Raw genomic sequence first — 26187 nt, 5'->3', positions numbered from 1 at the left:
GTTCGCCCTATAAACATCGCCAAGACAATTCCGAGGGGCAAACAGAGTAATGGAAAATAGTACGCAGGCATGCATCAACATGTAGAGAGATGATGCTATCTTTCCCCAGCAATTTCGCGCAGGATTTAACGACACATGCTCAGCGTGACGCTTTACGCTGTTGCAAACTCATACATCGTGATCATGCAATATTCACAAATCCGATATACCCCACCGACATTACCGATGCAATCTACCCGGATACCATGGATGCGTATTAATGGGTTTCAACGTACGTGGAATTCATAAAGTTTTATTCCATCTCCACGTTTTTTACCCCCTCACCACCCCATCACCGTATTAAATATTAAAATTTAATGCCACACTTGGGGCGGTTCTTACTCTTGTTTCCGAAAGTTTAAGAAAAAAAAAGAAAATTTAACCACATTCTAAAGTTTGATACTGAGAAGGCAAGATAAATGAATTTGTCCTGTACTTACGGCGAGTTTTAGAAGTCTCTCGGCAGCTTTAGCGACATCCATGTTCTGTAACAGAACGACATAATAAGGATAAAATGTTTACAATATTCTCAAGTTAATTCGAGTGGAAGTTTTCAAGGAAAATAATGATAATAAGTGACTAGTCGGGAATATTTTGCTGAGATATTTGGAGGGGGAAATGAATTTAGGGGGATGTGATGCTGGGAGTGAAGGCAAGAATGGGATATTGCAAAACAAAGGGGGTGGGCAAAAACCTATGGCATTAACTTGCCAAGATGGAACTTGGTAATTGGAAACGGGGTACTCCTCGACCCGACGTACAACCAGTGTCATGCCAATTGTTCATTCGCTTCTTTTAATACGAGTATCTATAAATACGGGGAATTCATCAATTATTCCTAGAATTAAGCTGTATCCTGTCGTTATAAAAAAGATCCAGCAATCCGTAATTTTCGTCTCGTCGAGTTTGCTGCACAAGGATGAACCAAGGGTCATGGAGTGCATTGTAATCTGACGCTTGTCAGCGCCATTTTCCGGGTGGAATTAAGGTCATACCTTGAATGTACCCCGCATACATCCCCTCTCCCTTTTTTTTGTCTGAGTTCTCTCATTTTTCAAAGTTCTCAACATGATACTTCATGGCCTTTGATGCCGTTTTTTTCCGTTCATTTTTTTTTAATGCGAGACCTGCATTATCATTATTATGAGGACATGAAAGTTCGAGAGGGTGAATTCAACCGAGAACATGAGTATCTTCAATAAAAACATCACCGATCGACGAACTCCATGCGCACACAAAAATTCGAAAAAATTCTCCTACGACAAGTGGAAAAAGTCAATAACAATACCGACAATAAAAATCATGTCGCAGAAATTTCGACTTATCGGATAATGCGGAATATACGATCGTCAAGATAATACAGATTTTTGAAAAAGAAAAATCACCCGGAAAAAAGGGCAAACCCCGATAAAATGAAATAAAAAGAAAAAAACAACCTCACCATAAGTTTGGAGCGCAACAGTGTAAAACACAGTATCTTGTGGGATCTGTGAGTCCCGTGGGATATTAATATTCTTGACTGGATAAAATTGTTTTGTGTACCCGTGGTCGTGGCAAAACTACAAGCACGAGGGAGAGAAAATACAGACTCACACACAATATAGTGGAAATACTTGTGGTCCTTGAGATGGTGTGTATATATATGCAAGAGCTGGCTTTTGCTCTCAGTATCGTCCTTTTACCCCTTTTACCACCCCTTTTCCTCCCCATTTCCCCTGACCCAAAACTCCGTGGCGCGCGTGTTTCTACGGATACACAGGTGTACAACCAACGGTAACACGAAATATCCTTGTGGATTCCATCCGTTGAGCCGTAATGCGGCCGCGCATGGAATATCTCTGGCTTTCTGGAAAACCGACAAAAATTCGTTTCAAAGTGCCCCCTCACGTAACTGAGCAAACAAATATTTCTTTGGTGCATATATACATTATTTTTTTACTCATACCCTGTAACCGCTCAAATTTCACCGCAATTTATCCCAAATTCCATAATTCCATAATTCGTAGTAAAGGCAAGACCGAATTGTTCAAATTAAAAATTTATATCCATAACATACATTTGAGATCTACAAAAACCATTACTCGTAAAAATACAACAGAAAATACAGAGTACACGATCATTTTTAACAACCTCAGTCGTTGAAGACCATGCGAATCGAATATTTCGAATACAAGGGGATTTGATCTCCTTACATTCTGAGAATTTATCGTCATATTGTATTTCCTTTCCGGTTTCTCCGGCAATCATGACGAAGGAAAAAAATCAATCGGCTATTATTATTGCCTGAAGGGGACTCAATCATAAGGGGTTTTGTCATTCAGCCGACAAACTTGAAGCGCCCTCGAGCAACGAAAGAGGACGGGATAAAAAAAAAAGATGAAAAAAAAAGGAGAAGAAGGAGAAGAAGTTTGTGATATGCGAAGGCAACGGCTAAAGTACGTATAGACGGATGGAGTTGAGCGTTCTGGGGTCTTATAGTTGGATCGAAGTTGGTGTTCGTATCGTGAGCCAAAGCTGATGCACAAGTCGGCTATGTATAACGTCTCGAAAACAGCCACAAAGGGTTATAATAAGCCGGACGATGTTGAAAGGTTGGAGAGACCTCGTTCATCGTTGCTGAGATTCTTCAGACGTATCTACGATGTCTCCTGAAAATCGTCTCTCGATCCCTTTCATCACTTTTAGCTCCCTTTTTTTACCGCACGCTCTCACTATTTTCCATACCTTAAACACGCAAGGAAAAAAATTCACGGGAGCACAAGACAATGCATAAGAAATTTTCAGCAGCTATTTTCAAGATGTTCCACCAAACTTTCTGATGTTTGAATTTACCCCCTATATAGCCCCAGACAAAATTTAACCTCGAGTTTCCATGTTTCTATTGAGCCCGAGGAAATATTCATGACTTTACCGTGGGGCACACGGAGGAAGCATCTCATTTTCCCTCCGTTCTTTCGCCTTGATCTCTATTATTCCTATGGCCTTACAACAGGAAATGGAAAACGAGACTTTTGGACTGACGAGATTACCCAGAGAACGGAGAAGACCTTGCGCCTCTGAGTTCGAGGGTTGCCCTGTGGAGTCGACGAATCCAGTATAAATAAAATTAAAAGGCTACGGAAAATGCCTCGACGTGAAAATACTCAAAAGCCTTTTTGGACCGGATAAAGTGAGCTTTGTTCATTATCAGGATGGAATGAGAAATGAAAAGGCTGTAGGAATTGTTATTAAAATTAGTGGTGAGTGTAATTTTCGTAAGAGGGCTCTTCTATTAATTCTACCTCTCAGCTGAAAAGAGGTTTTTACGGTAATCTCCTAAGACCATCCTCGCAGGCTTCAAATAATGAGAGTAGAAGATTCACATGGAATTTATCTCACTCATTAATTCATGTAGCCTCCATCCTTTCCAATGAAAATTCAACGCACCTGAATTTATACCACCAAACAATTTTTTTAATGCAATATGTCGCGAGTACTTCGAGTCACGATAAGCAATCTCGTAACTATTGAGAAATGAGTTGAAAACTCAGAGAGCGAGAAAACTAAAAAAGTGAAGGTTGAAAAATAAACAGGAAAAGTCTTCATAAAGCTTCTGCAGCCCTCCAAAGATGACTGCAACTTGCTTTTTCTTCTGTTTTTTTTTTCTGGTTGTTTTCTCCCTCATCCTGGGACAAAGACGAGAGGATTATCGAGGCATCGCTTGCAAGGTGGGAAATCGATGCGATATTTCATCCATTTTGCAATAATGCCGCCTCGAGGGACGGCCCCTCTATCACGCTTTACGTTTAAACCAGGAGTCTTCAGGTTATTGTCATGTCGAGAAGGTGAATTGCTAATATTCACGAGTATTTCGACTCGATGACTCGTTCTCAAGGCGTCCGTGCATTATACCATTACAATAATAAAAAATTCACCAATGGAATAAACAACCTTCCAATTGAAATGAGTATAAAAAAAAAAATTCACATACTTCACTCTTCTGTCAGTGAAATAATTTACCTGGCGATGGAAAGCGATAGAATAATGAATGTTATCCAGTCATCAGAGTGGACACTTTAGACGATCACCTCTGACGAGTATGAAAAAAAAAATGAGAGATGAGATTTGATGACACAAGACTGATACGATAAATCTCTCGAGCTCTGAGGTTAAAAGTACCTCCACCGATCGCTCGATTAGCACGTTCTCGCGTTCACCCACAAGTAAAGCCTGTTACAACCCGCAAAACTTTAGCTTAGGGTTTTCGGATGAATTGTGGTTGGGAAGTTGTCAGGCTAAGCCCCCCCTCAGCCATAGTCGACTTCGTATAACCTATTTTGAATACATATACAGGGTTGAAGCAGACGTGCGAAAGGGTGGTGAACACAGTTTGGAGTACGTGTACTAGGCGGTCTATCAGGTACCTAATACGTGAGGGTCTTGTAGATGTACTTGTCCATGGAATTTATGCACAGGCTAGCCGTAGATGCAGACAGTTTGGGTTAACAATACAGGGACTTTCCATTGCTTTTTGATATTGCCGTTGTATTTAATACTACCTGGAGGGTTTCATCGACTCCCTCCTTGGTCTAATGTCCATGTTAATTATAATTGGGAAACTCACCGTAAAGGGAATGAGAGAATTCTTCACTGATGGTATCATCCACTGCTGGCAGAGGGACATTACCACTTGACAGCCAACGAATACTTCGAATATTCGTTTTATCAGGAACCTGAAATCAGAGGGGATATACAAATTGTTGGTTGCCTCAACTGGTGGAGGAAAAAAGAAAATTTCCTCGGATTTTCTGGTCCCCTCGAGTACCACACAGACCAGTTAAAACAGGTCGAACGTGCAACGAGTAATGCATCACTGCTAGGTATAACTGTCTAGAGTTTGTTGCCTCCCACTTGGTCTTACAACAATGGCATCCACTCGAATCTAATTCAACGAGTGCCTTTTCACATTGGGTCCCCTACAATGCGTCGTGTCTACTCTTCTGACTCTCATTCAGAGAGGGAAAGAAAAAAATTGTAGCGAACAAAAATGAAGAGAGGGAAAAAAAAAGGAAGAAACACCAAGCACGATGAGGAGGAAAAGAAATGAAAATGAAGAAAGTGAAAAGACTTCTGTGTAATGCAGACAAGAAAGGAACGAGCAAGAGAGACTTGTAGATGAGCAAGAAATGGCACGGAGCAAGGACTGCCGCTCATTTACGGAACTAAAACTTTACGGTAAAGTTTTCTCTCTCCTCCCCCAATTACCTTTTTCTCCTATTTTCTCACTAGTTTCCAGACAGAATAAACGTGTATGCCCTGTTCAATGAACACAGATAAATTCAATCGAACTGACCTTTTACCAATTCGAGTGATCGATCGTACGAAAACTTTTTACGAATACATTCCAAGTTGCTTAAAATGTTGAAAACAGTTGTTACCTTTTTCGAATTCTCTGAGTACGTGGAAAGTTTAGCTCGTAACACAGTGTTGGCGCGAGTATGTAGTAGAAAAGATCGCCAATGTGAAGATTATCTGGATACTGGACCAAAAGACTTGATCCATTAGCATCATGCCACACTTCATCCAATTCACTGCTACTCTGATGAACCGACGAAGCTGTTGAGCACAAATTATCAATATTAAAAAAAAATTGATAATTCCTTTTGATAAATTTTAAAACACCGCGAGTCAAAACCAAAAATCCCTACTGACAGAATCCCTTCAATTAACCAAATCCAATGGATAATCCACTTTGTAATTCAAATCAAGCAAGGAGAGATCGGCAAAGGGAGCTTTAAAAAGTGCATTGACTATAGAAAGCGGGTGGCACAGTCCTAACAGGTCAAATTGGAAAATTTATCCGTTCCATCTTCTTTCTCATCCCCTAACAATCTTCCACCGAACACCTTCACTTTCCTTGAATATGGCACGGACCAAACCTTCAGATACTGAGGGATTACCAACAACTACGCGCCACGGATGCCTTGTCGATGTCTCGCAATGCTTTTCCCCCCCATCCCTCCACCCCTGCCACTTTGACGCCTCCAGATTCCTCATTCCCCAGTTCCTTCCTCCTTTTACGTGCCAACGACGTAACGAGCACCAGGCATCCGGCTCAAATGAAATTCCACACCGTTTTTCTTTGGGATCTCTGTGAGCATGACGATCTGCACGAGAAATCTTCGGCATTTTTTTTAGACCTTCGTCTTATCGAATCCTCCTTACCCGTCTTACCGGCAATGACATCTGCTTAATCAGCACATTCAATGCTAAGGTATTGAATCAATATGGTATTTCGAATTATTACCGTTGACTATTGAAATGGTGAATTTCATCGTGGACGGCCCGTTACCCTCGCCCCGGTAATTCAACATAAAAATTCCACCCTTATTTCCACCCCCTTATTCTATGTGAAACGAATTAAATAGGGAGAAAAAAATAAGCCCGAGTCAGACGAGCAATCGAGCAAATGCCACCCGGTTAGACATGGTGATTGCGTGTCGTCGACTCATTTCAATTCTACGGCTTCCAGAAAATATAACCCACCAGCTCAATTCCACGTAAATGTCGATCGTTATGATGTTGGGGTAGTTGCGTGTTGTTAAAAGTCCGTCAGACGATACCCCCTATTTTTCCAAAGTCCAATTTCACTCGTTTTCCATGAAAAATTTAAATTTCAAGACGAATAAAAAAAATTCAATGGGAAATCATTTCATCATTTTCATTTTCATTGGTTATCCCTTTGAAAGTTGAGCGTTTCCGGTGACTCAGAGAAATAGTAAATACCTCCTTCTTATTTTCTTTAACTTTCCTCATTGCTCTTATTAGGCTCTTTACTTTGCGGATATAAATTAAATTTTTTATTCCTCCTTTTTCAATCACGCCTCCGAGAGAAAAAGGAGGAGGGAAAGTACGGGATGGCCGGTAATTCCAGGGCTGCACCTCGAGGATTCCTCGGGTGCCCAAGAACCACCATCCTGGTTCATATATCTCGAAGGTCGCCTACTGAGAAATGGGGGTGTGGTGAAAGTGGAGAAAAGCACGTAGCCACAATGTATGGCCGTTAAAAGACCCGGGTAACGTAAGAGGAATCTCGAAAATTAACTCTACTACCTAGGTAGTAGAGTGTGGCAACGTCGTTAGTTTCTTTCGTCGAACCAGAGTTGGCAATTTTACGTTGAACAATTGTTCCTCGGATGGGGGTGGGCCCTTAAATTGCGGAAATGCCAGAGGCACGCCCATTGAAATCCGTATGTACCCGACTAATTTCCAATCTTAGCTGGCATCTAATGACTCGAGCTATTTTTCTCACTCCTCAGCTTCTCAAATTACTCGCCCACTGAATCCGTCACGTACACAACTAACCGAAACAAAAAATTACTTCCGCCAATTAAATTTATTACACCCACGCAAAATTGAAATTTTGTAAACATCAATTAGGAAAATTTATACGAGGAACATTCTCTGGAAATTTTCTACTGTGATTTTTGGTTTTTCGGCTTTATTTACATGATGGAAATTTTTTTTTTTTTCAGTTATCATTTTTGCTGAGACATGGAAATGTTATTACCGCAATGGATTCACTTACCCTGTAGATTGTTGTAAGACAGTGATTGTCTCCGCATTCGAGTTTGACTCGTTGATTTTTTCGCGCTCACACGACACCACATGTTCACCTGGACGTAGGACCACAGCTTCAGGAATAAGATAGCATAGAGCATGCAAACGTACATCGATCCAACTGCAAATCAAAAGTAAATTGGCATGTTGATATTCTGAGATGAGAGAACAATTTCATCATAAACGGAGGACTAATGGAGGCGTGAGATGGTGAGTCAAATTTTCTGTGCATTTTATTTCACGAGAAATATAAATAGAATAAAAAGGGCGCGTTCGTTGAAGAGATTGAATCATAGCATTGAGATCCATCCATTGTGACATTCCGCTAGGACAGGACGTTTCAAGTTGAACAGTAGAAAGAAATACTGATGTCTTATCATCATCATCTCCCTTTTCCTTTTACCCTTCGTCTGAAAAGCATTCGCACCGCTGCAAACTTGCACCCCCGACAGTGAAATAATTCCATTTCACTCTCTCAACAGTATATTCCTATCCACGTATTCTCACTCAGGGAGTCCCTTTGTCCCAGGTACTTGATTATCCCATGGGAAATTCCCGAGAATACATTTTATCGTGCCCAGCTTTTCCAGTACTCTTAAACCTTTATCACAGGCCATCCGCTTTATTTTACCGGACCCCAACAGCGCGTAATTGTTTTAGTCGTTGATGATAATTCATTAATGACACCATCTACCACTTTTTCATGGTGATGAGCGTTGTTCATCACCAAATTTACAGTCGAAGGAATTGTTTTATGCACCTTGACAACTGGGTTTATTTATAATGTGCAATAAACCGTTGGCATAACAGGGAAAAATTGGCAAAATCATATTCATTGGATTGTTTTTCGCATGATTCGTACTCGAGAGTGGAAATAATATTTTCAGTTCTTTTAAAATCAGTCGTCATTGTCAGGTTCAGTTTATTTTGGGATCGATCGAATGCGCTTCCAACCTGCGACGGAGGAAACATTTAATCGATCACATACAACTGACTGCTGACTTTTTCGACGATGAGGAATTAATAAATGTCTGAGAGGATTGAAATTACCGAATGAGACATTCTATATGCGGGGACCCGTAGTTTTTCAATTAAGAATACGCATCAATGGATAAACATCTATTTATCTATCTACGTATTTTTTAATGCACCAAACCTCAGTCCGAAAATCGCATTTTTGAAATTTTATAAAAATGGTGATTATCTCGGCACTATGGGTCCCAAAGCAAGATGAAAGCCGGAAAGCGTTTTTCTCCCCAACAAATTCTCCTGCGTCCCAAAATTTTTTTATAATTTTAATAACTTTTTCAAAGTGGATTTTTCCGATGGAAACTCGAGTCCTCCATATCACTTGATACGAGATAGGAAAAAAATTTCGATATTGCGCCCCGTGCAAAATAATTTGTTCCCGGGACGAATATCGACTAGGCGGATAAAAAATGATCCGATGGGAAACACAAACCCCACCATATAAGGCAAAAGTTCCATATAATAAGGCACACGGTATGTGAAAAAAAAATTCGTGATATAATCTGGTATGTCATGCGCACGTGTGGCTGACGTGACACCACACCAATAATTTGAGCTGTCTGCCGCTGTATAAGAACTCCCCAGTTATAGAAGTCTCGTATTAATTTCAATATCTGAATACGTAATCGTCAATTTAATTGCAAATTCGAATGTACTCCTAGAAGAGGAAAAAAAAACGTGAAATGGATGGCGATGGCTCTGACAATTTATTCTTCCAAGAGCTAAAAACTTGGTATTTATAATGTTAGAATTTCCAAGGATTTATTCCCTGTCACGATGCATACCGTTGCAGTAATTCGCTACTTACGTCCTACAAAATCGCGGTATAGTAAAACTATGCAGTTGAATGGCAACAAGAAACTGTCTGGATCTCTGGCACTGTATCCAGCTGGCAAGGAAGTGTAATCACCGAGGCGAGTTATCCTGCGTAAAGTTCTATTTTGGCACACGCAGTGCATTTCGTTTTCGAATTAAAGGCAAAACCCCATCACGGGCCCTGTCAACGGCTAAATTAGACCATCTCATTGTAATTTGAGAGATGACGTGAAAAAATTTGTCAAAATGATTTATCATTTCTCGGAAAAGTCACGCAATTCTAATTCACTGCAGTTAATTCAATAGTGCCTGTACCGAGAGTACAATATACAGTGGCAGCTCTCTCTCAGGGAGTAATAATAATCCTCATCAATTTTATAATATCCTGGAGATAAATCATGAGAATTCCAGCTGCTGGAAAAAAGCCGAGGCCACCGTACCTCAGCATAGCTGAAATTCTGGTAGAAACCGACTACAATTCTGCCCCTTGAATGCACCAACAATCCACCAAGATTCCCTTAGCCCGAAGTTGTTGGTTAACCAAAATACTCATGAAATCCTAATAATCTCAACCCCAGACACTAGACTCGGCTATCCAAATTGATTCAAGTACGTCAGGCGAATAGTGTGAAATGACAACTTCCAAAACAATTCACCTCAAGTGGATGAAAAATGAGATCAACCGAGCACTTATACCCTCCACTTTCCTCCCCATCCAAGACTGAATATAAAACCATCAATTAGACAATTGAGTAAGCGGCAGAATTTAATTTGTCCCGAGGAACTTCGGAATGTTATGACGAAAATGCTGAGTTAATTATTTTTGCATGAATTAGCTGTGCACCGGTGGGTAAATTCACGGTAACTGAAATTAACATTTGTAATTCGGTACAACTGCACTTTTACCTCCCTCATTGTTCGTACGTGTTGTCGGGTTGAAAGCCAAAGGTTGCCTCCGAGCAATATAATCAATGTCCTAATTATCGCGACAATTTGATGATAAATTTCTCAAAAATTTGTCGGCGGCATCTTTAGCTTTGGAACATTGACATTCTTGAGAACCAATTTTCTCATCCTAATTTCCGAGGGATTATCCGGTGTAAACGGGCCAGAGGCGTGCATTCAGACCAATAGTGCAACGAGCTAGTTAACCTAACAGGGAGTTGCTGGCTAGAATCCAGGCTCGTTGCATATGTAAATACATTCTTATCCAAGAGGCCAAAGGTCTGACTAAGGGTGTACAACTGTGTCTGTGCTGGCTACGTTTACTTGTCTAGATTCATACAGAAGGGGTAGTTGGCTTCATAGTGTGCCACCTGGATTTTAGCTTCCAACCTATAACCCACCTAAGGTTGCCTACGTATTATCCAACATCTACTTAGAACTACCAACCACTTCCACCACCCACTCGTGACTCGCCTTCGTGGAATTTCACGGTACGTCGAGCCCCTTCTCGTTTAACGTTCGCTTTGGTCCTAAGGGCTTTTTTTTCACCCTTACATTTTTCGTTTTTTCTCAGGGGTACCGCCTCGCCGAGACCTCTTGTTGATTTTTTTTTTCTCTCTTTTGTTTTTTGGAATTAGGGGGTGGTGGATACCTCTGATTGTGGAGAGCTGTCGTCACGGTCTAATGGGCTTTGATGTTGAATTCGCGGAAAATTTCGTTACCCTTAACCTTTTCGCGTAGTTTTTTTGCACTCGGAAAATTACACTTTAAACTTCACGTGAAAATACTTGGAGCACTTAAAATCGACTAAGAGGCATGAAATTTATAAAAACCGAATAAATTTTTAGCTGTTCAATTATATATTTGATAAAAAAAATGCCAGCGTGTCGAGCGAACGTAATTAATTTTCCACCCGACTATCCCGTGAAAAGTTATCCCCCCGAGTAGTGGGTTTTCATCTTGCAATTTACTTGTGGGTCATGCCGAAAAAGAATCCTCAAACCTGAAAGCCATGGGCACCCGAGAAAGTACGAGGTATCAAAACTACGGTCTAAGTAAGTAGGTGTGCCCTCGAGTGCAGACGTGAGTCGTTTCGCATGTCAGAAGAGGGTCGACATAGAAAGAGTAAAGAGCAGGGTGAAGAAGACCGGGTGTATGCACTCGAAAAAGATACTCAAAGACTTTCCAACTTTTAGGCGCTTGTTTCGTGCCAAAACGAAACTTTTCACCTCCACCAAATGGTCTTTTTCTACTTTCCTTTCTTCTTCTTTCACCCTCCCTTCAACCCCTGCAGCTAATACATTCCGACTGAAATGCAAGGAATGCTAATAGGAAGGGGTGACTCTCCAAAAATTGCCAAATAATTTTTTTCAATCGAGAACATGGAATTTTCATTGTCTAGTGCTATTCGAATTTTGATCGTCCCATTTTATCCGCATCCATGACGTTCGAATTTTTTCCTCCAATTTTTTTTCACTCGGAAAAATGGGTATTTCAAAAATGTACATTAAAAAATATAACATACACATTCGAACAGTTTGTGAAATATCAAGTGCAGTAATTCACTCGGTTACGGTAAAAAAAAATTAACTCAGCAGAATTTCCTCTGAATGACGACAAACGTTGAGCCTGACGAGAATCCCTGTGACATTACCCCGACGTGAAAAATATCTAACATTGCCATTCCCATTACGATATCCCTAATTAAATTCAACATTTACCCGTGTTAATTTAGCCGGATGATTTGTCTGTATGCGTGACAAAAGCAGAAACTGAACATATCCAATGGATCTGCCACAAGGCACACCCCAAGTAATTGGATTTGCATGTAAACTCAGGGATGACATATTCTCAACGAATGCGAATAGCGAATGAAGGGGGTGTGGAGAAGGGGGTCGACATGAAAACGGGATTGTGGGTATAACGTTTCACGTCGGGATGCTACCCAAGTTATATGGAGAATGCCAGGTTGGATGACCAGCTGACAACTCTATCAGCGAAATGTTCACCAAGATAACCGCAGTGGACTGTTGGCAGTTCATTTAAATATCCATTGAAATATTACAACTAAATGGAACCAACAGAGAGATAGTGTAGACATTTTGACGCTTGTTTTATTACTCACTCAGACTGAAGCCGGATTCCTTCACGTGAATGACAACCATCGGCATCAGCACCATAACGATAAGATTGACAACGTGGAACACCATTCCTGGACCATGAGCCATGATATCCTGCCACATGACAATATTTCAAATTATTTTTATCACATGTCTTATCCTTGAAATGAAAAAAAAATAAAAAAAAAATTTTTTAGCCACGTGAATTAGAGAAAGAGACTCTCGCCGAGTGCACTGAACCGTAAATCACAATAAAACGAATTCCCTCATCATCATCAATCATCGAGCTTCTAAAATTCCATTGAATCTTCATGCTGGAGAAATGTACGGCGCACATCCAAATTACATTATCAAACATTTACAACGAGCTTCTCCTTCTCCATTGAGCGCAACGCGAGATAACACGAATTGTTGGCAGTCTCCTGCTAATTGCATAGCTGAAATATTCATGTGCATCCCATTTGCACACAGCTAATAGTAGTAGCACCGGTAAATTGGAGATATTGATCAAGAATCTTGAAGGATTTGAAGATTTAGTGCGCGAGAGGGGAACAGCCGAGAACAAACGGCAATTTCCTCTAGTTACGCTCGCCACATTCAACTTTACGCAATTAGATACCCGTAATGAATAAGCACAGTCAAATACCCCGGAAAATATGATGAATAATTCACTTTTCCACATAAAAATAGCTCGGAGGTAATCTCAGCTGAGAATCCTCGGTGAATACTACTATCAAAATGAATCAACGTGACATAATCCAGTTAGTTAATTCCAATCTCCCGCGCGTACAAAATTCACCGCTTAGACAATTATTTTTAAAAAATCCTTTCTCCATTTTTTAAATTTTTTATTTTTCTCGGATTAACGCCATTTCCCCGTTTCTAAGTACATCAGAGTTGTTGAATTATTCCCATTGTACTCTCACTAATTGATTAAAGTAATACGATTAAGGATATAATCATCTTAGTGATTTTACTCTCGATTCTCTTTTATGTCGTTCTAATTTCGACACATAATTCCATGGAAACATGGAGTTGTACGATGTACCTTCTATGCTCTTTACAAGTTGCACACCAATTTCACGAGAGTAAGCAAGTGACACACTCGAGTTCTGGGAGTCAATCGTACTTAAATGAAGTGCTCACTCGAATTCACACGGCTTCAGCGGAAACTCGAGGAGAACCCTTTTGAATCAGAATTAATCGTGTTAATTACAGCTTGATGTGACTTTTTCAACGCGGTCATATCCTACGCAATATACCCTCGGAAAAATCATATATGTATTGTGAATTTTTTCTCTTTTTTTTTTCCCTTCATTTTCCCGCCACTGGTGTGGAATTTTTATCTCATTTCATGTACTCGCCGTTGAAATGTGGGATTTTCATCAGAAAATCAATAAAATCACATCGAATTCAGTATCCCACCCTTCAGATTGAATATTCAGTTCAATAATTCCGTGAGAATAACGAAAGCCTGCAAAATGCAGATAGTTGCTGCACCTAAACAGCCATTTTCCTCTCAAAATTTAATCAATTCGTAAAAAATTCTCGCTGAAAAAAATCTATGTACCCGATTTCACGGACTTGTCTCTAAAATTCTCATGAGAAAATCCAGGGAAAGAAATGGAGTTCAGTGTGACGCGACTGAATTTAAATTGACAGTTGAGTTTGATTTCTCCAGGATATTCTGAATTTTCCATAACAGGATGTTCGAAAATTCCCGAGGAATGACAAGATGGTGGAAATTTATACAAATGAAAAATGCGTCAACTCAATAAAACAGTGAAGTTGAAACAGCAACAGTTCTCTCACCACGATGTGAAGACTGACGCACCCCAAAAGCATCGTCAACGTGAATTATCAATAGTCAGGAATAATGTATAAAGCCGGATTACTCATGTATATCCAGAGAGTTGAAAGCTCGAGTTCATGATTTTATACGAGTCGTACGAACGAGTAGACACTCATGTTTCCATTGCATCACTTCAGCTACATTTCTAGAAACTATTTGCCAAGATTACGCTCAGCTGCACTGAGCGTCCGATTGCACGTTCAGTCACGGGATATATAAAATATAAGGATAAAATCACGATGTCGTGCAACATTGACCATCTGAGACTAAAGTTTTTGTCGAAAACATTTTCCCTACCCCTGGATATTTCTCTGTGAGAATTTATATCAAACGATATCGGAAAAGGTTCGTATTGGTGATACTGGAATCTCTACAGCGATTGTTTGACTTCAATGGTTTCTCGATTTTTCTGCTATTATTGTTGAGTTGAAAAAATACATCCAGTCACTTGGGACGAATAAAATTCTTCAATACTCTCGCGTATTTTTCAAAATTAAATTTTTCGTATCGTTCGCTGTCTACTTTAAATACCCCATTTATATAAGAATAGTCGATTCTTCTTGCAATTTCTTATTTATCAACTAAATTCAAGGCACCACAAATTTTAATTAGTACAATTGAATTTTCATGAGATTAAAATGGCGTTGCACTTGAAAATAATAAGTAAATTGAAGTTTCAAGAGAAAGACTCATTCTTCAATAACGACGCGCATAAAACTGTAATTACCCCGAGTTGCTAGTAAGAACGTCAAGTGTTTCAACTCGAAATTCTAAGAGGAATTTTTATACCGGTGATGGGACGGGATATTCAATCTAGAGAGCCATTTAACTTGAAATATTTACCAATGAGAGTCCTTTCTCGATGAGAAGGCAGAGCACCACCGGCACGATGGAATCTGAAACCATAAAAAATAAAAGCCATAAGTAATAAAAATACGCGACTCATTAAATTCCCGTACAAAAAAAAATCAATGATTAAATATGAATTGCTTTGTGGATTTGTAATGAGCCATTACCTCACCACAAACGTTTGCTAAAGTAGATTATGGTATTCCAAAGTATCAAAGAAGATTGGTTGGTGCAGTCGACTGAACCAGATGCCGTTCGTAATTGGCGAAGTCCTCTAACCCTTGTGAGTGAAAAGCCCTACAGAAATTCTCAAGTCTCACAGGGAAACGAACGACGAGGATAAAATACGAAAAGAAAAAAAATTATGCGAAAAGTAAAACGTACTCGTAACCGAGGATGCGTAATTAACTGGTACCAAGATCCTCTCCTGGTCTTCCACCCTCTTGTACCTAAACCGCGATGTGGCTACCCGGGCAATTAACAAACTCCTCAGGAACACGGCGATGAACACTTCTTGTAAAGTGACTTACATCAAAGAGTCAAGTATTTTCAATCAGACAAACAAAAAAGTTGAAAATTTTATCCTTCAATTTCACTTTTTAAAAATGTCTCAAAATTTCACTCAGAAAAAGATTGAATTGAATTTTAATAAAGACTCATTTTTTGTGGAGTGAAATTCATCGAATGATTTTTCAAGAATTATTCTGTTCGTGACATGGAGAATAAATATCAAGGATATTTCTGCAGTGCACATTGAAATTATTCTTGTTCTACTTATTACTTAAACATCCAATTCCCGGGGTTGTTTATTGGAAATCTCTCACAACACGAGTTAGGTGGAAACATGCTGTTAGTTACGTACGAAAACGGAAGAACATAGCGGGTGTTGTCGTGTATAAATTACTTAATCCGAGGTGGGGCCAGTGGGGGTATGTACTAGAGGGGTAGTAATCGAATTAAGAGCGTGATTGCACCGTTGGAAAAGCCTCGCACGTTTGCGTGAAGAGAGACGAAGCGAGAGGACGAGGAAGAGGAGGATGAGGTCCAAGTACTTTCCGTGAAACGACCAACAGCCGGCACTTGGCCGGCAAATCCCATTGCCAAGCATTTATTAGGTGTATCGAACAGAAATTCTCTCTCTCATTTAATACCGAGCATTTGACAGTAGATAAACTTATAGCCGCAGAAATATATACTTGAAAGAGTTTTCATTCATTTCATTTCGTTCATAAAAAAAAAAAAAATTGATATACTCATTGTCGGTGCAATGTATGCATTTAAATGACGTATATTTTTTTTCCAAGGGTAAACAATGTTGTGAGGTAATGAAATTCTCACTGTGCGATGTAGCCGCCAATTTTAAAAGCCCTAATAACATTTTTCCTCCCTTCCGTGAATGGTCGACTCGTTACAAAATCGTGCTGACAGCCATAAAGCTAACGCTGATGGTAGCCAAGAGGAAGAAATAAATTTTCTTGAGGAACACGATGGATAAAAGTGGCAGTGCAACCATCCATGCGCGAACATCACCCATTGACGTTACCAACGTTTATTTTCCCCTCTGGGTATTTGCAAATTTTACGAGAACCAACGAATTCTCGGGCAATAACGATCACTCGTGTTACCGAAGTACACACGAACATCACACCGTATCACATTGAAAAGACTAAAATCGTGCAATTTATATCTCGTTCGGTGTTGAATTTTCGGCGGGAAATGACCAAATCGTTTGACGTTTCGTGGCTTAACGAAACGTGGTTGAATGGAGTGAAAAGATGATGATGACGAAATCACACACACTGCAATAAACACCGCGAACGATAAAAACAATCCTCCATCAAATGTATTTAGCCGTCATTGACGGAAAGCGTAAAACGCAATTTGATGAAATTTTGGTATTTCCACCGACTTATCTACCGCTTCTATTGCTCGTCATTCCAATCCCCCTCGAAAATTCACAAGGCACAATTTTCGTATACCGAGGACACGTTCACATTCGCAGGGAAAATTCAAAGAAAATACGAGCGAGGCGAATAAAACGTAAATGGAAAGCTATATAGAGGGATGTATACACATTCTTTTCTACTCTGAAACGTTTCTTCCGAACCGACGTGCGACAAGTGTTATTGGAATTTTTTTACGGGAAAGCCCGCAAGAAACACGTACATTGCTCGATCCCTTTCGACTCGTATCTCGAGGAAAAAATTGAAATTTTCACGGTTTCGGTTGTTTATGGTGAAGAATTACTCCGCGCCCCGTGTGCACCAGGAGAACAACATTCGAATTTAGATTTTTCACCGTTCTTCCCATTCTTTCTCAATTCACTCCAATACGCTCATCTCATAAAGTTACTCAAGTGCCAGAAAATCTATTATTTTCAAGTTGTAGAAGGGAAAAATATTTTTCCACACGAATTAACTATACAAATTCTTCTAAAATTCAATTAGAGATTTTCCAGAGTTTTCTGTATTTTGGTTTTTTAGTTTGAAGCTCCAATTTATTCTCTCGAGGCTTTCAATAGATTAAACTTTTCGGCTTTGGTAATTATTTAATGGATTTAAATTTTCATTCACTCCGGGAGATTTTCTTTTTGAAAAATTAATTCTGTTCCCACACAGGAGTTCATCAAAAAGGAATTGATGCAATGCTGTGCATAAATCTTGCTATTGAATTCAGTGGAAAATTTAATAGCTTTGTTCCTCCCTAAGATGACTAATTCATGCGATTAAAAATGATAATTAAATGAATCAACTCACACACTATAAGGATGAGAGATGGATACTGCTCTCCGCCGTCGCTTTTACCACTTAAAAACAGAAACCACTCCCTTGGATCCACCCGCACTCCATATCTGTAAATAATTACCAGAAAATTCAAGTTCATTAATGCCGTACGCGAATTGAAAACTCACCACGTGAATAACTCAGAGAGAAATTTAATTCATATTAAATCAGGTGAATATCACTGAAACGTTATTTTCACGTGGGGGGCAATTTAAATCTGTTCCTCCGCAAAACTAATATTTATTCAATTAAATTGAAAGTATATGAGCCTCGGGCGTACGATTCTGCAAACTTTCAAGGCACCAGTAACTGCTATGGGGAAACTTTAACTATTCCTTATTATGTATGTATCTACTAAACAGGATATCCAACCATTTGCATTTAAAACGATTTGACATGCCTATTAAAGATGAAAGTATCCTCGGCGAAGAGGGGCATTCCGAGTTCAAAACTAAAAATTCCATTCGTCAACGAGAACGTTAAAAATATCGTAGCTTTTTACTTGAAAGCGATTAGACGGACACGATAAAAAAATTAATTATTTCACTTCATCATTTATTTTAAACAAGTTATTCATCGATGGCAAAGCAACGATCTATTCATGTCAAGCGATAAGTTTTTTATTTTCAATTAGGGTATAATAAACTTCTTAACGCCTGAATATCCCAACCATGACTAATAAAGTGCTTTTTATGCCGCCTGGAAGCAATTAATAACGTCATAATTACCTCCAAAAAACATATTCACACGTTTCATTTTCATTTGGCGTGAAAAACAAGAAAAAAAAAATCAATTTATCGTACCGTACCGAATGTAACGAGCAGTCTCTCCGGTGATTTAAAATTTATCTAATTGGAAGGTGAATCATTATTGAAATTCAAACACTGGTGATTAAAATATTCCACCAGAACGGGGAATTATTTATTCAATACGAGCAATCGGAATTCAATGATGAAAATTTTTTAATATCCCAACGTAGCATAAAACTGGATTGTCTGGGAAAATTCCATAAGCTTGCGCTTCCCATTTCTCATATTTTTCTTTACTCAATCAGGCTTTATTTTAATCGGAAAATACCAAACGACCCAGTGAACTGTAATGCCAGTAATTTCAGTGACATCACCTGAGCAAATAAGAGTAAAAATTAAAGTGGAGTGGGAAAAAAAAAAGCTTCCACTATTTTATTTCCTCTGCCAGAAGCAATTAGGCCAGTGCCCAGCGGGAAGTTGATATAGATCGAGGCTTTCCTCATTCTCCACGTCCATTCCCAGTGGAAATTGATGTAATCAAGAACCCTTCATATCGATGGAGATCAAACAGTATCAAATCATAAACGCGAGAAATGAAAGAATGAGGAAAACGAGATAGGAGAATAAAACGAGCCAGCTCTATGGCGCTTGAGATTAAAAAAAAAATGTTTGAGTTAGATGTCAATTTTTCCCTTTGCCGAGGATAAATCCTCGGTTGAAAAAAAAAATCTCCAGATATCGTCAATGAAAGCTTCAACTATTTTTCCCCGTCCAAAGACTCGTCAATCTCTCAACGAGGAGGTTTATGGAATAATAATGATCGGATTACTCCATGATGGATACTTACTTTATGAAATTCTCCAGGAGTAATCGAACGCCTCCGAGTCCCAGCAGTAAAAATCCCCAATTAACGAATCCAGTGAAATTGTCAAATCCCGAGCTCCAGGAGAATAGACTGTCCCTGGGCCTGTGACATCTGCGATAAAGAGAGACGAGTTGTTTAAAACCCATGAATAATAACCATGAGAATTTCTCACATTTTTTACAATGACACCCCACCCAAGTTTGTCATCTTTCCATTAGGACGCCCTCGATAAATTTTTTATGTTCTCCTCGTGTTACAGAAACCCTCGACAACTCGCGAGTAATCGCCTTACACCGGGTATGAAAGAGCCATCATTGTGTCCCGACAAGTTACGTTAAAAAAAAAGAGACAAGAAAGTGAGAGACTGTCTTCTCCAATTCTATCTGTTACATTCTCATTAAATTTCTCTTCTGCGCTCTTGGAATTTTCCTAGAATTCCCGTAAAAGCTCGTGAATTTTCACCAATGAAAATTCGACTTTAATTGAATATTACAATCGTCGTGGAATTTCTTCTCATTCGCATTCTTCGCATCCTTCGCTTTCACATTCAAAATCCAAAAAAAAAATGTTATTGGATTTATCTCCAGTCTTTGACGAAATTTTTTATTCTGGAAAATCCAATTCTCTCAATTAATTTCATATAAATTTAATTGTGTCACGGAAATGGAGAGATAATCACTTGAATTTCAATTTTCGCATAGGCGTGAAACAGAATACCATGTGCTACAGAAAAGTCATTTATCCGTGGAGAAAAAAAATAGAAAAAAAAAATGGACAAGAAAAACTCGACAGGGAATTATTAGGTGCTGATGGGAATATCGATCTGGACTCAGATTACTCTAGGTTCTTTCATAGCCCCCGATATTGCCGTGGAACAGTGCGATAACAAAAAAAAAAAGAGCAACAGCTATTTGTTATGTGCAATGAAGTCTGATGAGTTTGAAATCATATCCGCGATGTGAAACTTTTGAATAAATTTCCGTGGAATATTCAGTTTCAACGCTCAACTGGCATTACGGATTAATTTGCATCTGTGAAGACAAATAATATTCCAACAATCAATTATTCACATACAGCCGCAGTTGATGAACGAATGAAAATAAAATAAAGAATCCATATTTCCTGATAAATTGAGGATTCAGAGAGGGAATAATTTTTAACAGAATTAATACAAATTGTAATCACTGGCGTCTGTTTAATTCACATCTCATCATCGTGATTGCCTCGGGTAATGAATTTGCGTAATAGATCAATTTCGAAAATGACAGATCTTGAAAAGCTCCAATGAGGTATTCGTGCATCCACAGGGGCAAAGCCTCCCTAGAGCCAGAATTATCTCCAGCTGTCGGAAAACAGCGAGTGTTTGACAAACATTAGAGATAGAGTAAATAAAATATCCAGATTCATTTAGAAGGGAAAAAATGAGGGGCCTCGTTGAGGGAGGACAAAAGAGTTGAAAAAAAAAAAGAAAAATTGAAGAGGAGGAGCGGAGAGCATTCGGATGTACTCAGATGTACTCCTCCGAGTAAGTACAGAGGAATAGTTCTCGTGTATGTTTGCAAGTCATTATCATTTCCCGAGGGTTCTGAAGGCTTCCATTTCTTCTTTCGTTTCTCTAATAATGTCTTCCATTTTCTTCTCCCCAAGACCTTTCGTGTCTCTTGCGATATGCCAGGCTTATGGAAAGAGCCGTCTCTCCGCTTTGAATATTAATTAAAAATCATGTATAATGAGAAAGCTAATGACTTGAATCGAGAGTCTTCTCGCCCGTTTCCTAAAGACCTTTTTTGCCCTCAATTCGAGATTATCAGTCTGCTATAAAATTTGTTATTACTAACTCATAATTATTTGGAATTTTGAGTGTCGCGATGTCGCTGTTAAAAATTTTAAGGGGAAATTTCGAAAAGTTTATACTTTCACGCAATTCGCAATTCCCATAAAAAAAAATCACACCTTTTTCGAGAGATCATTACACCGAGCGAAATTTCTTTGAGATGACAGCGAAAGAAGTTTATCACGACGATAGAAGTCGAATGAAACTTGAGAGTTGAGAAGGCAATGAAGAATACCGAAACAACTGAAACTTTTATCATCGGTCGAACTTGGTTTATGTCTGTGTGTGGTAAGGGCTTGCCATAAAAAGTCAACAAGGCCGATCAGGGATTGAAGGAAAAGCTCCCGAGATTTTCCTCCGGTGCAGTTTTTTTCTCCTCAAGATAGAACGAATAGAAAACTCAGTGGGGAATAAAAAAAAAAGAAGATTGGAAAACAATTTAAAGGTGATAACCGGCTTTTTGGATTCTTCGCGGCAATTTATAATGCCATGAAGATATAGAAGTAAAGTTTTGCGAGCACGTCGACGAAGACGACGAGGGTAGACACACTCTGAGTTTCCACTGGCTTCTGGAGAACTTCAGAGTAGCCTACGTAATTACGATTGTTGACTCCACCAGGTTGGAGAAACTTCTGGCCTATGAGGCATGTATACACCACTTCATGACGCTACTTTCGGAATTTCGATAGCGAGAGAATTTGCATTAATTGTGAATGATAATGTTCACAACGTGAAGTCTTAATTGCGAGGATAACTATATGCTACAGCAGTTGATGATGGAATGACACGCTTGGAGGAATTTTATACTGAATTTTCCTAGCCAATGAATCTTGTGAGAACTACACCTGATAAAAAAAAAATTAACCTCGACCTCAATATAAATGAAAAAAAATTCTCGTTTCAGACAAATTACGTCAATAATAATTTCCATCAGTTCTTAGAAAAATGTCCTAATGTGTAGACAGTGGAACTTTGATATTTTCCCAGAAAAAATAGTCCTGAGCATTCTCCATTCGCAAACCCACATTTTTTCCACTCTCAGCTTGTACCAAGCACGCGGAAAGCCCATAAAAGGATTACCCCATTACGGAATATTCCCATTGAGAATTTTAGCGAAGTTACTAGCACCGTCAAGTATGATTTGAAACCCTCGACAATTGCATTCAACTTGATTTGCATAAGGGCGCGTATGGGGCTTGCATCAGCCCCATGTTACCAGTTAGAGAGACCATTTCTCCACCGATCCCCGAGTATTTGGATGGTTAATTAAGAACGTCGGAATGGAAACTACCCCTCACCCCTAAATAGAGGAGAGAATTCCACGTGTGCGGTTTAGCTGTGTGCGGTTTTGGCTGCCCTCCAAGCCAAACGCATCGTAAATCGTATTTCATCACTGATTGCCAAACAATCGATGAATATTCACATCGCCAAGTTGAAAGAAAAATAAACTTTATTACCCCTATCTCTCCCGAAACCGGGAGAGCAAAAGAGCCCAACAATTTGCCCAATTTTCCCGTATTTTGCAGCGGGTAAAGTGTGAGAGAGAGGTGGAAAAAAAAAATCGATAGCAAACAGCTGATCGCCAGAGTGAGAGGAAAAAGAGAGGACAGAGAGCACCTCAGGGACGCATGCGCACTTTGGACCGGCTGATATCTTCCATGTGTGACATGAAATCATGCCCACACCTAGTTAAAAATTCGATGTGACGTGTAACACATAAAAGTGAGAATAAAAAAAAATACTGAATCAAAGACACGAAATTCATAAAAAAAGACAATCCACCAAAGGCATTAAATTTAAAAAAGTCGTCAAAAACCAGGAGAAGGCGAGAAACGAGGATTTATTCCCCAGTGTCAGGTATTCTTTACCTCCGAGTTTGTTTTAATTTTGATAGTGAATTTTTTTTTTACTCACGGTTTATCTGGTTGTGATCTCCTCACCATGTAGTCAGCCCTTTGTATTTCCTCAGCTCTTGTGACACTTTTTGTACGCCTTAACCTCACTCTCGACTCCTGCTCGTACTCCGGCATTGTCAATCACTCTGATGCAACCGTAATTAATCCACAATTCATTCAGATTCACTCATTCACTCGCGAAAATACACGTAGCCTATCACGATTATAGTAAACTTCTTGACTCGTATTGAACTCCGATTACAACTGAATACCGATTGAATTCGTCACGCGTTATGTCATCGCGAAACTGAAAATGAAAGTGGCGGGTGATACACTGTTGATGTCGCTCTTCTATCCACTTTTAGTCATTTATTTTTCACGTTATTATTATCATTTGTTATTATTTATTTTATTATTCATTTTATTAGTAGCGTACAATTATTATTTTTTTATATGAGCCGAGATAGCACCTCGATTTGAATGACCTCTTAACAATGATGCAAATTTATAAAGCAGTTGTCCTCAGATAATCCCCTCCCTCGAGACTCGACATTTTTCGCAATGGATTTGAGAGTCGATTGCGAACTTTGCCTTCTCGGGGGCATTTGGATGAGAGGAAAAAATATCTGGAGTATTCAATTAAAAAAGAAAATCAAATCCGCATTATCTAAAATAATAAACTTGGGGCGATAATTTCTTCCAGTGCCCCATCAAAACTCTTTTTTTTTATTAAATATAATCCAGCTACCACCGATATAAATGGACTTTTTCCTGTTTCACTCCCATTACCCTCTACCGAATGAAGAGATCGTTAAAGTCAATTGAAATTGATTATGTTTCTTATCTCGTGGCGTTGATAAAAAAAGAGTAAAGGTATAAAAAATAGATTACCTCCGTGGAAAAGTTTGAACCAAGATTCGACGCGGTAAGTTGGGAAACTTTGATTCACTTGAAACTAGAGCATTTAAACGGGCTTGAGAAACGATGGGTGGCGTAGGGGGTGAAGGGGTTACAGCAAAAGATTCACTTGGAGGTTGGCTACTTTTCTACAAGTAAACTAGTCGACCTTACGGACTCCTTAACTCACTGTAAACATCCCAAGTGGAATGGGGGGCTCTGGATTCTCATCTTCTACGCGTAAGTGAATTTTACTTGGAGAGTTTGGGACGTTTAACCACTATCCTCGCTGTGATAGGCACTTTCATCGGGATTTACCGGACGCTTGCTCGAGGAGTTCCACTTTGGATAAAAGCCCTTTAAAAAACAATCTGATTTCTCAATTCCTTCCTCTTTCCTCTTTTACTCGCTGAATCGAATTGAATGATTAAATGATTTCTTGGCTATTTGCGCTTTTGTTATCGATCCTCGATGAGGAGTTCGATGAACTGAGAGAACGTAAAAGAACACATTATGAATAACAACCGCCTTCACGGAATTTTAAATCCGACCCCTCTGTCATTTCATTTTTCCACTCGAATTTGAAAATTGGGAATTTTCGGAAAAGTATTAGGGGGGCATGAGAATCGAGGAGATATTCACGGAAATTAGAAAATTCCAAATTTTCAAAAAAGTATCAGGGGAGTATGCCATTCGAAGAGGTATTCCCGGAAATTCGAAAATTCAAAATTTTTGGTAAAGTATCAGGAGAGCATGACAATTGAGGAGATATTCGCTGAAATTATAAAATTCAAAATTTTTAAAAAAGTATCAGGGGAGTATGACATTCCAGGAGGTATTCTCTGCAATTGAAAAATATAAAATTTTCAAAAAAGTATCAGAAGAGCATGACAATTGAGGAGATATTCGCTGAAATTATAAAATTCACAATTTTCAAAAAAGTATCAGGGGCGTATGACAATTGAGGAGATATTCGCTGAAATTATAAAATTCAAAATTTTTAAAAAAGTATCAGGGGAGTATGACATTCGAGGAGGTATTCTCTGCAATTGAAAAATTCACAATTTTCAAAAAAGTATCAGGGGCGTATGACATTCGAGGAGGTATTCACTGAAATTGAAAAATATAAAATTTTCAAAAAAGTATCAGGAGAGCATGACAATTGAGGAGATATTCGCTGAAATTATAAAATTCAAAATTTTCAAAAAAAGTATCAGGGGAGTATGACATTCGAGGAGGTATTCTCTGAAATTGAAAAATTTTAAATTTTTAAAAAAGTATCAGGGGAGTATGACATTCGAGGAGGTATTCACGTAAATTCGAAAATTTAAAATTTTTGAAAAAGTATCAGGAGAGCATGACAATTGAGGAGATATTCGCTGAAATTATAAAATTCAAAATTTTCAAAAAAGTATCAGGGGAGTATGACATTCGAGGAGGTATTCTCTGCAATTTAAAAATTCAAAATTTTCAAAAAAGTATCAGGGGAGTATGACATTCGAGGAGGTATTCACTGAAATTGAAAAATTCCAAATTTTCAAAAAAGTATCAGGGGAGTATGACATTCGAGGAGGTATTCACGCAAATTCGAAAATTTGAAATTTTTGAAAAAGTATCAGGAGAGCATGACAATTGAGGAGATATTCGCTGAAATTGAAAAATTCAAAATTTTTAAAAAAGTATCAGGGGAGTATGACATTCGAGGAGGTATTCTCTGAAATTTAAAAATTCGAAATTTATGAAAAAGTATCAGGAGAGCATGACAATCGAGGAGCTATTCTTTGATATTTAAAAATTCAAAATTTATGAAAAAGTATCAGGAGAGCATGACAATCGAGGAGCTATTCATTGAAATTTAAAAATTCAAAATTTATGAAAAAGTATCAGGAGAGCATGACAATCGAGGAGCTATTCA

At 38.8% G+C, this 26187-nt stretch overlaps 1 protein-coding gene across 1 annotated transcript in view; it reads right to left on the bottom strand.

The window, feature by feature from the left end:
* The window catches only part of mdy (midway), a gene marked incomplete at its 5' end in the record, with an annotated part of 29338 nt that extends 4826 nt beyond the window's left edge, over window positions 1-24512 (bottom strand). Inside the window, 9 exon segments of the mRNA XM_011312682.1 lie at window positions 480-524; window positions 4643-4751; window positions 5457-5634; window positions 7607-7759; window positions 12554-12662; window positions 15244-15296; window positions 18006-18100; window positions 19629-19757; window positions 23395-24512. Of these exon segments, the coding sequence (XP_011310984.1) occupies window positions 480-524; window positions 4643-4751; window positions 5457-5634; window positions 7607-7759; window positions 12554-12662; window positions 15244-15296; window positions 18006-18100; window positions 19629-19757; window positions 23395-23510 (987 nt within the window).
* Window positions 24513-26187: the final 1675 nt, after the last annotated feature.

The sequence above is a fragment of the Fopius arisanus genome, unplaced genomic scaffold (genome assembly GCF_000806365.1).
Source record: "Fopius arisanus strain USDA-PBARC FA_bdor unplaced genomic scaffold, ASM80636v1 scaffold00105, whole genome shotgun sequence".
In the NCBI taxonomy this organism is placed as follows: Eukaryota; Metazoa; Arthropoda; class Insecta; order Hymenoptera; family Braconidae; genus Fopius; species Fopius arisanus.
This window is presented reverse-complemented; position numbering and strand designations above follow the sequence as displayed.